At 38.4% G+C, this 12,049-nt stretch overlaps 1 protein-coding gene across 1 annotated transcript in view; it reads left to right on the top strand.

The window, feature by feature from the left end:
* LOC110973633 (E3 ubiquitin-protein ligase SMURF2-like) overlaps positions 1-12,049 on the top strand; it is a 34,394-nt gene that overhangs the window by 5,302 nt on the left and 17,043 nt on the right. The window contains exons 2-4 of the mRNA XM_022224588.2: positions 5,572-5,610; positions 7,261-7,369; positions 8,665-8,798. Of these exons, the coding sequence (XP_022080280.2) occupies positions 5,572-5,610; positions 7,261-7,369; positions 8,665-8,798 (282 nt within the window). The remainder of the gene's footprint in view (positions 1-5,571; positions 5,611-7,260; positions 7,370-8,664; positions 8,799-12,049) is intronic.

Genomic DNA, 12,049 nt, shown 5'->3' with positions numbered 1-12,049 from the left:
ATACATTTGTACTGTACAAGAATCGCAGCACATTTGGCATTGACTCCAGTACCATGCATCCTTCAACTTCCCTCAAGTGGGTCAGTAGTCGTTGATAGTAGTTGTGGGAGTGTTATTTGTTACATACAGTACACATGTACCGGTAGGGGTATGTGTGTTTTTCAAATTTGTCCTCCAGTAGCAAACTGTACATTGTATTTCTTCAAAAGTCATAAATATACGGAGATCCTAGAATTTATTACAAATTATCATCTCCATTATTACTTTGACCTTCTTCGTTGGTTTTATGTACAGGTGTAGTTCTTCATTGGTTTTATGAACAGGTGTATTTACAGTAGCCTAATGCATGGCTGTAGAAGTGTATCCATTTAAGCAGAGATTCAAGATACATGTACATGTAACTATCATTTCTGAATTGTACATGTACATGTACCTGTACCGGTATGTACCGGTACTAAAGGATTAGTACACCGATAGGACACGGACCTGTTCCTTACTCAACGGTGCTTGTACACTGTGCTGTATTTAAAACAGACATGGAGTTAAGAAGCGTAATGACATGTATTTTACCTTCAGCAGTAGAAAGTACACAATACCTCAGTTAAAGATCATTTGCTTTACAGTCGCACACATTTACGTGTGTGACTATAACCATTTACATGTGGTAAGGAAAACACATTAAAAAGTCATGTTGTTGCATGTACATAATACCAATGTACATGTACCAGTACATGTACATGAACTGTAGTACATATACATGACTATTACGCCTGCACTGCATATCTAAAGTATGTACATGTAATGTCTCACATGTACATGTACCAGTATGCTAAAGAGGAATACAGCCCTGTTACTAAATACTACACTGTACCTACTACCAAAGGAAGCAAATATGACCAGGAAACTTACATACTGGTACATGTACATCTTTTTGCCATTCCCTTTGCCACATCAGTTCTCATCAGAATAAAAAAGAACAGCCATTAGACATGATAAATGAATCCATTGGTGAATTTTTTCCCCCTAGATATCTCTGACTTAGACATTCTTTCAGCCTCACTGGGCCAGTTTTTCATTGGAAATGGTGGTGATTCATCCCACCCAGTCCTTGATCATGGAGACAGATGGTATCCTAGTCCTAGACAGCATATTTAGTTCATGACTACCAAACCGTTACCCCAATGGGGCATTCGGCAGACAGGGTATATGGGCCTTGCAAGCAGCAAAGTGATCAATTAATGTTGCGGCCTGTCTTCTTTGCTGTGCATTGCTGCAGAATGGATTGGAAGCAGTTGGAAATGGACGAATTTAAATTGATGCGGCATTCCAATTGTTAGAGTGTTACTGATGCTGCATTTGTGATGGGTTCATTAATACTACAAGCCCCCTGTTGGATACATGTATGTCATGTATGTAGCTGAAAGCATATGATATGAATAGTAAGCAGTTCTTGGAAGTTTCCTTTCCTGTTTTTTGCTTTTGGGGAGGAGGGGGTAGAAATAATGTACTAGTACCGGCACACCATTGACATTGTACTTGCATGATGTACAGAATCATCTTTTGATTTTCTGCATCCTAATTTTTCCATATCCGATTATGCTCAGACCATTGTAAAGTGGTTTTTTTTTAATACCAAATGTGTAAATCAATACAAATCTTCATACCAATAATTGGAGCATACATATATATACTGGTACAACTGGGAATACAAATACCCACATGAAAAATGTACCTCTCGGCTGTACATGCATCCATGGATGTGTTAAGATGCACTGTGTTACACGTACTGGTAGGTACTGGGTACTAGTACATTTGTACATGCATTGTACGTGTGAGTACCATAAAATTATGTACACTACATGTGTACATTTCTGGTGAGTACAATATAATTTTAGTATTGCCTACTGGTACACAAACCTGTACATGGGCACAAACGAAATTCCACACACTAGTACATGTACATGTACATGTACATACAGTTCACCTACATGTACATGTACATGTACGGTGCATATACATGTAATACTTACATGTACCTGTATAGTGTACGAATAATGTTCACATGTTCACGTACATGTACACATGTAGGATACATGTACCTGTGCAAAGACTGAAGTGTGTGTAGCTGTAGGGTATGGCATGTGTCTGAACATGGACACAACGATGTACAAGTACATGTACAATGTACATACATGTACATGTAAGTACACATACAAGCACTGCACGCAATGGTACTGTAAAAAGTGGAAGAACATGTACATGTACATGTAGGATGTTTAGTATGATAACCAGTATCCTGGTCTTCATGCTCAGCATGAAGGCATGTGTTGAGCTAAAACCCCCTCTGTTCACAAGATCAGTCAGGCTACAGTTTATTCGGAAATATGTGTGCCCTGAACAAAAACATGTGTTGTTGTATTTACCAGTACATGTATTTCTGTGTTTCAATTTCATGGGAGCTGCTCTATAACAAGTGCATTGCCTTTTGTTTTTATACAGGTACCAGTAATTACAATCCCACATGCTTGTTTCCTTTAATAGTGAAACCATAACTGACGCAATTATTGCAATATCAGGTGATTGTTCTACCGTGGGAAAATCTCAGTGTGCGTAATGCTGACTTCCATGTGGTATGAATTTCCGGAGAGCATAATCTTTTTCTTCTCCTTTTCCTTTTTTTTTTTGGGGGGGGGCGAGGGTTACCAGTCTGGAGACCATGTTGTTTTGTTATGATAAAGCCCAATGCTTTCAGGGGCTGGTTAACCACTGCATGTGAGGTTCGATTATTGCTGTGGACTTGCACTACCGTGGGAGAAAAAGTATTCCCCCCCCCCCGGATCCTGGATCAACAGTAGGACTGTTGTGCCCTGTGGGTGATTCTTGTGTCAGCAAACAGTTTTTATAATTGTTCAGTCTCCCTTTCTTTCTCTTTTTTTTGGGGGGGGTTACAAAAAAATTACAAAATGAGCTGTCCTAAACTGAACAATGGCAGGTTCGGGCCATGTACATGTATATACATGTACATATGTAAGTGTAAACACACAAATGACACGTATGACATAATATGCATTGGAAACATTCATATTTACATGTATACATTGTACTGTAGAGATTGTACATCATGTACATTGTAACTTACATGCACATGTATGTAAAGCTAGGAAATTATAGATTTTTGCTACCGAATGAGTGTAAACATGTACATGTATGTATACAATGTATACCAGTAGGCCAACATGTACCGGGTACATGTGTACATTACGTATGCCTGCCTAGTACTGTACTGTACCGTAAATTGATGGCGTACATGTAAGTACCGTAAATTTCATGGGAAATCATTTACATGTACCGGTACCTCTTACATGGACACGTACATGTACAGTCCTACATGTATACTCACAAGGTAAATGTCATTTTGCAGATTCCGTACAGACAGATGTCAATTGTAAATATATGTACAGATGTGTGTACATGTACATAACCATGTATTGACATGTATCACGTATGTGCATGCAGAAAGGTTCATTTTCACATGGTCTTTGCTTCTTACAATCCAGACAGAAACGTTCGGTAAAAATGGATATACCAAAGGTCTACCTTGGTTGCAAAAAATCAACACAAGCAGTGTTATCAGTTGGAGTTCATTTACATGAAGGTGTAAATGACCTCTGGAGAATTTGCCACTTCCTGAACTTGTAATGGTACCCTGTGTGTTCTGTCTGGTCTGAAGTATTGTATGGCTGAGAAAGACTGACAGGTAGAGTGTAAACGCATTCCTTGGCAAATAGGCAGCTAGAGGTGAACATGACTTGGCAGCATGGGCTCACATTTTGAATGTTCAGTGTGTGTACACATGAGCACACTGCCTGTACATGTGTACACTGTACAGAACAAGTGCATACATGTACATGTACCGGTACACATATACATGTACACTGTACAAATTCAGTACCAGCACATGTGTACATGTACATGTATGTGTTGCATGTCGGTTGAGTACAGACAGGCAAAACAGCCACTTAAGTGTCTTTCTCTTGGTTTCTCCTTTATCTGCAGTGTATACACAAACCAACCTACATTTCAAGTGATAGACAATACCTATGCAGTGCAGAATGGAGTTGTTTTTTATCTTATGAAATTTACATGTATCATTATGGCTGTACATGTACATGTACATACCCGGTACATGTATGTATACATGTATGTACATGTAGGCCTGGAATGAAAAAGTGCTTACAACACCTGCTGTACTTGCACTTGTGCAAACACGTGTAAATTGAACACCGTGTTCCCATTTGCTACATGTAATGTATATGATGTTAAGCTGAGGCTTTTATATATTGAATGCAGCATTTGACATGTGCATGTACCAGTATCTCAGATTGTGTGCATGAACAGGAACAGGTACATGTACATGTACTCGTACCTAATGTGTGTGCCGGGCAGTGCACACTTCTGTGGTGACAGTGCACTGAAAACAAAGGGTGTTCTGGCCAAGTCGCAAAACCATACACACAAAGTACAGGAAACAGCAAACTTCTTTAAGGATGAAAACTGTCAGATAATTTGTTCACGTGAAAAAGACATGCCTGTGGATGTACACTATATTTGTTCATGTGCTCTGGACCACGAAAAGACTGGCTCTGTTAACCAACACTGAAAATATCGTAAATGTACTGCACGTGTACATATCGCATACATGTATATACAATGTATGTTAGTTGGTCAATTTGGTTCTTTCTTTGGAATCTCAAAATACGGAGGGCCTGACGTTTCGATCCTAGCAGAATCTTTCTCAAATGCAAAGTGACAAGTGGACAGGACAAACAAGCAAACATAGAATCAACTTTCTTTGGAAGACGGATCTACCAAAAATTTTAGTGTTGGCCAATTTCTAAATTGTTGTTCTCACTGAACTTGAGATTATTGGTGTGGCAGGAATTAAACTGTGAAATTGATAAATAATTACTGGTACTTGTCACCACAGCCAAGAAAGTGTCACTTTGCCCACCTTTGTACTGCCACCCACTTAAACCATCCATGGAGCTACATTACAGGCAGAACCATAGCTGACCTTGATTAAGAAGTGATTTTTATTTTTTATTCCATACTCCAATTTACCAATTTGAAAATATAATCCAAAAAATAAAAAATTGTGGCCTTGTACATGTATTTTTCACAATATGAGAAAGATAAGGGAAAATGTACTACTTTACCCAAGAAATAGAAACTAATCAAGATGATGTGCGTGTCAAAAATTGCATACGGTACATTTCCTGTATTGTCTGCAAAATGAAATCAGGATTTGGAGACTAGACAAAAAGGATTAGTTTTACTTTCAGGATTGGAAATGTCTGGTTTTGGTCCAGGACTCCAAGTGGCTCCCTTTCTCGCAAGGGTTAAAATTAATGGCTGTTTTATTTCTAATTTCCTGGAAAATTGTGCATATAGGCCGACACCAGAATGTACATGTAAAACTGAAGCACTTCACTCCATTTAAGTTCATTTTATTATGAATTGATAAGTGTTAATCATTCTTCAATGGTTTTTCCTCGTTTTTATTCTCAACAGTGTTATGTGCAAAGAATATCTCCAAGAAAGACTTTTTCCGTAAGTATTCCATTTTCATTCTCTTCATTCAAAGGTCGATTCCATTCCATGACAATAGATTCTTCTCCGTGGTGCCAGTACAATCAGTCTGTGTTCCTTGATGAGTCAGACTCCCTTGGTTTGACCGACTGTGGCAGAAGAATTGCGTTGACCATGATGGTCATGACCATCTTTAAGGAGACACAGTGACCACAGACTAGTCATGGTCACGGTTCATTTTACACCTAATCTCTGGCAGGGCTGCACATTCTGGTCAAACCTTTTGTTAACATTCAAGGAGAAAACAGTCGGTTAATTTTCTGTGGCTGCCCCAAGTTGTGGTGCAGTGTGTTGCTTTACAAAGTTATAAATACATGAAGGCCTAAGTAGCAAATGCTGGTATAGACTGCTGTATTTGGTTCTGTTTTATGGGAACCAGGAATTTCAACTACAGGTACATGTATATTGAAATTTTCAAGGCTTTTTACATTGGACAGATGCATGTATGAGTGGCAAACACTAGGGAGGATCACAATGCCTGCGTCTATTTTTTCTGCTGTGATATTATTGATTTATTCTGCAAAAATGATTCATCACTCGAAGGGCATGGGCAGAAGAACAAGACAACCCCTGCTGTTTGAAAAAAAACCTTACTGTTTAAGTATTAAAAATAACCACTCAGCCATGCGGGCGAACCGGTTGTCCTGGCCAATAGAATATTCGGGACAGGTTAATTCCCACAGAAAATCACACTGCATACGGTTTGTCTGAACCGTATGAAATTGACCCAACTGTGACCTTTATTCAGGTCATCTCTGGGAGGAAAAATCACAGCACCAATGGCATGTACAGAGAGACTCCTAGTCCTTGCAGTGCATTGCTGGTGATTGCTGGTAAAGCCGGCTGTGAGAGGGCCTGTTACACTTACTGTAGATTCAATTTCATGGAGATTTTAGCATTGGAGTGCAGGGAGTTTACATGTACATAGCTTGATGAGCATGAATGCAGTGCATGTGCATGTACATCTCTTTGTATGTACCGGTACCGTAATACATGTATTTCCAAAATTTTCAGAATTTAGAGAAGGGCCAAATTGAAGTGGACATCAGCCACCGTTGTGTTGTTGAAATGATATGAGAACTCGTCTAATATGATCATTTCAGCAATAAATACATGTACACATACATGTACTGTACATTTACGCAAAATGCAGATAATCAGATATGATAATAATGTACTTGTATTCATAAAGCCTTGATGACATTGTGCACATGCACATGAAAATAATAAACTTAACCATCTGTTATGTATACATGTACATGTACATAATTCTGGACATGTGATATTGAACTACATGTATCACTCATGAGTAAGTCAAGATTTTTTACTGCTGGTACACGTACATGTACATCTATAGGAACAACACATGGATTGTGTGTTCTTGGTCTGGCCAGTCTGAATTACTGTATTTGTAAAAACCAAGGTGAGGTTGGAACCTGTTTTTCCAAAGAAAACAACTGAGCCATGGCATTATATTTTTGTTGATCAAGAAGTTTTTATAACAAGGAAATCAATTTTATAATTTTTTTTTTTTTTAAATGCTAGCCAGGCATACGTGTACTGGTGTATTTTTTACTATAATTGATTGTTTGAATTTGTTTAACTATTCAGGATTGCCGGACCCATTTGCCAAGATTGTGGTCGATGGATCTGGACAGTGTCACTCTACAGATTACTACAAGGGTACTTTAGACCCAAAATGGAACCAACATTATGACTTGTGAGTGCTAAGATACATGAGGCTTTAATCACTAACGAACCTGTTTAACCTTAACTCCTTGATGCGTTTTTTGTTAACTCCCGGAACCTTATGTTCGAAAAAAATAATTTCACCACTTTGAGTTAACCCTCCTTTAATTTTAACTAAAAGATAGCTACAATCATTTTTTTAAAGAATACAAATCTTCAAAATGCACAGTACCTCAGTTAACCTTATTTTCTACTTTTGTTTCAAGTGTTATTTATGCTAATGAATATTTCCATATTCATGAGCAAAATTGTGATATCTCAGCAAGAAGCCCCAATGTTACATGTACATTGGTTTGCACACAAAGTAGTCCTGTATTTTTGTACATTTTCCTGGACTCAGTTTTCTTTTCAATACTGATTCATGGTTGTTTATGTGCATAGCAATAAGAAAGCATCAATCCCCTTTTCAGAAATGTTTTCATTTGTACATTCCGGGTTTACAGTGTGAATAGAGACACCTGTGCACTGAACCATGTCTTTCTGAGATGACTTCACAGCATCATTGCCCTCAGTTGTCCAGGAAACCATGGATAATTTTAATTGTTCATGAACATGCATTTTTCAATGCATTTATCAAATAGGAAAGTCAAAGAGTTTTCATACATTGAAGAGAAATACAAAGTTGAAGAAAACCTGTGTCTAAGAAAAATTCATTTGCAGCTTCATGTACATGTATACATACTGGTACATTTAACTACCGGTATTTCAAGGCCTGATAATTTTAAGAGAATTTTAAAGGGAAGGACAACAACGCAAAATGCTGTTGTTGTGAATCACCAATATCAATCATTATACATGTACATGTATGTGCACATGATATATACATCATTGTTCAGTCAAATTTGGGTAACATACCGAATGCATCATTAGAGCTTGTGTGAGGATATGAATCACTAGTTCATGGAAACTGTTAATTGCTGAGAAAATGTTGGGTGTGCCTCTCATACCACTAGTCAAATTACACCTCTGTAACCACAAGCTGTTCCAAACCCCACTGGGAGGGCATGCTGGAATCGCTGATTCTCAAGAATTTCACACCAGTTGACATTGCGTTATTTTATGCCTTTCAATCATACATGTATGTCGTTCATACTAGACGAAGCCCCAAATTTCAACTCATCAATCAATTCATTTTCAGCCTTGACAGTATTCTCTGGCTTTGCAGCCCAAACACATGCCAATATGTATATTATAATACATCTAAAAGTATCTCAACATTACATGTAATTATCTTCTTTTTTCTGCAATCCCCTCTCTGTATACCAGATTTATAGGTAAAAATGACAGCATAACTATCAGCGTGTGGAACCATCGGAAGATCCACAAAAAGCAAGGGGCCGGATTTCTTGGCTGCATCAAGATTCTATCCCATGCAATCCAGAGACTTAAAGATACAGGATGTAAGTTGCTGATTTATTGTTGGCATCTGTATCTTTGTTGGCATGCAGAAAACTATTAGCATGTACCAGTATATGTTTGTACTTCAAAATTTCAAGGGGGGCCTGGCATTAAAGTAATGGCTTGGCTCTACATGCCTCCACCCTTAAAATCGGCCAAGTTACTTGGTAGATTTTGAAGTACCGGGTATCTCAGAAGATTGCAGTTGCTGTAAATGCAGTCTGTTGCTGTCTTGACTGGACACATGTATCAGGGAGTCAAAAAGTATAGTGGTTGAAAATGGACAAAACTAGTCATATCACCAGGTGTGTAAAATGAAATGTTGGATTGACTGCATGTACATGTAGTATGAGAGTCTTTCTTCCAACAGTGATATTTGTTAAACATCACCTAAGCCCCTTAACATGTACTTTAGCTTTCAATTTTTGCAGTTTTTTATTTTTGGTTTCTGTTTTGTATCTTGGTTTTACCAATACACATGTTGCTCCAGTGTACATGTAGCACTGCATTACTTCCATATCTTTAATAATAAAATCAGTCCCTGTGCACATGTGGCAGACATTTTAAAGTACATTGCCACCCTGCTGAAACACAATAGTATAGTGTCTGAGGGGGTTTGGCATCCGTTTATACAATATGTCCGTTAGATGTGAACTTTCCTGAATTGTTGATGTCATTTATCATCGTGGTACTTGTACTTTCCACATTTGGTGCTCAGATAAGAATACTTTGGTTGTCACAATTGCAGAACAAGCACGTGGAGGTACCCTACCTGTACGAGTTCAGTATTTCATGTATGTACGGTACAGTGTACTGGTCGGTACATGTATGTGCACATATGGATGCATTAGAGAGAACCACTTGAGTTTTTTTGCTTCAGTTTTTCCACAGCATGGTTCATGTTGGCATGATTGGTTTGGGCTGTGCATATACATGTACAATACATGTACAATGTGTAATTTAAAGTACTGGTACATGTACATGTTCAATGTACAGTGTACTGTAGTTTCCTCTCGGCCTTTACCCTAACCCACCTCAGTCCTCCAAAATCCTCAAGGTGGTTTTGGAGGAATTCGGAAGATTCAGTATAAATGATGATACAAACACTGGAGGATTTTGGAGGATTGAGGATGAATAGTAAGTGAAATATGGAGGATTTCGGAGGATTGAGGATCAATGTTGATATAAAAGCTGAGGTTTTTGGAGGATTGAGGTTGAATGTTGAATGAAGTACATATACTGTATGAAAAATCAGTTACATAGTGGTGCATATGGTGACACATTATACTGTTTACAATATACATGTACCGTACCCAAGAACAGTGTGTTCCATTGTTCACTACGTCTGGTTATAAATTATACAATCCTCAACTGCAGTGTGTTATTAAACAAAGACACATGTCTTCTTTGTTGATTACAAAAGTAAAGCCATGAGCCAACTCTACCAAAAAAAAAACCACCAGCTTCACCCCATCAACCAACCTGATGTGCCCAACCCTCCCTCCTTCCTCCCCAAAAAACCAAAGTAGGGCCATGGAGGATTTTGGAGGATTGAGGATTTAGGAACCTCCCATTTTGTGCATAAGCAATACAAAAATGGAGAATTTTTGGAGGATTGAGGATGAATGCAGTTTTTGAAGTTGGGCAACTGGAGGATTTGTGGGAATTGAGCATGTGCCCTAGTAAAAAGACCCTAGCAGGTTAGGGTTAAGTTTCTCATCAAGAAAGCTTTGCAGTCAAATTGTGTCTGACCAAAAAAAAAACTACAAGAGCATATACAGTAGCAACATATACATACCGGTGTATAATACATGTACCAAATGCATGACATGCTGCTTTCACAATGGTGGATCAAAACCCAATTAATCCACTTAAATTCCTCTCTTATATTCAGTTCAAAAGTAAATGTCTAATTTGACTTCGCTATCAACATGAACCCAAAATTAAATGTTTGCAGTATGGAAACTACATGTAGTTCTGACATGTGCAGCTTTTTAAAGAGCACCTCTAACGTTCTCTGATTTTATCTGTTCAAATAAATATGGAACCATCCCAATCGAACACAGTGTCATTTGTCTTCAGAGCTCAGCTTACCACTATAACAAATTTAAAAGGGCTTTTTTTCTGTTCATGCCAAGATGCGAATTCTGAAGGTACATGTGGATTGTATCATTCTGAGAAAACAGAGAAAAGGAGGGGAACCCTCACCCTTTGTGCGTAGTGGATAAACTCTGTGCTTGCCAAATAATGCGTGTAGCCATTGTTTGGCATGCACAAGGGTTTGTCCACTACGAACACAGGGCAAGGGTTCCTCTTGTTTTCTCCGAATGACACAATCTACACTCAGCATTTGCATCTTGGCATGAACAGAAAAAAGCCCTTTTTAACTTGTTATAGTTGAGCTCTGAAGACAAATGACACTGCGTTTGATTTGGATGCTTCTATATTTATTTGAACAGATAAAATCAGAGAAAACATGTTTTCCTTAGAGGTGCTCTTTAGAGAATGAAAACTGGAGGAGGCTTTAGCTTGCAGAGGCATGCATGCAAACATTGCAGTTGTTGTGAATGGTTTAATAATATTTCATGCACATGTGAGTAAAATGTGGAGGAAAATATTGGTTTGAACTTTTATTGAAAATGTACATGTGGCCCCAGACACTTAGAAATATGTCACTTTCTTATTTACTTACATGTCTTTTATGATAGCCATCCACAAGAGTTTTTTTTTTGCATTGAAATTTATATTTCATTTTGCCCATCAAGATTGCTCATTGTCTGTACCCCAGCCTTTGCACTATGTAAATCCTGGTCCACTGGCATAGTTTCCCTGAAAGTGCATCCACTTGACTCGAGGAGACCCTTCCAAACATTCACCACATTCTTGCTGCATTAATGGCCACCACTCAGAACACACGTAAACAGTAGTGTGGCCATCAGTGTAAATGCTCATTGATTATGACTTCTGTGTTGAGACTGCTGATTATTATTGGCTCCAGTGATTCATCCACTGTGAGCAAAAAAGTGCAATTCTTGGCACCAACTGTCCGCAGGAAGGATAGCGTTTCTGCCACGTGACCTGTTGTGTTGACAAGGGGAGCAATTTCAAGTCGGTAGTGAGAGGCAGAATGTTGAAACTGATGTGGAAACTTTTCTGTTTGTCTGCTCACATGTACACATACATGTACATGTATAAACTAGGTTGCCGGCACACTGCCAAGAAATTGTGTGGGATCTGAGGCAAAGAAATGGGG

The sequence above is a fragment of the Acanthaster planci genome, linkage group LG07, assembly GCF_054643075.1.
Source record: "Acanthaster planci isolate LZ-2023a linkage group LG07, COTS_SCS, whole genome shotgun sequence".
Classification (NCBI taxonomy): Eukaryota; Metazoa; Echinodermata; class Asteroidea; order Valvatida; family Acanthasteridae; genus Acanthaster; species Acanthaster planci.
Note: the sequence above shows the minus strand (reverse complement) of the source record. Positions and strands in the feature narration are given on the sequence as shown.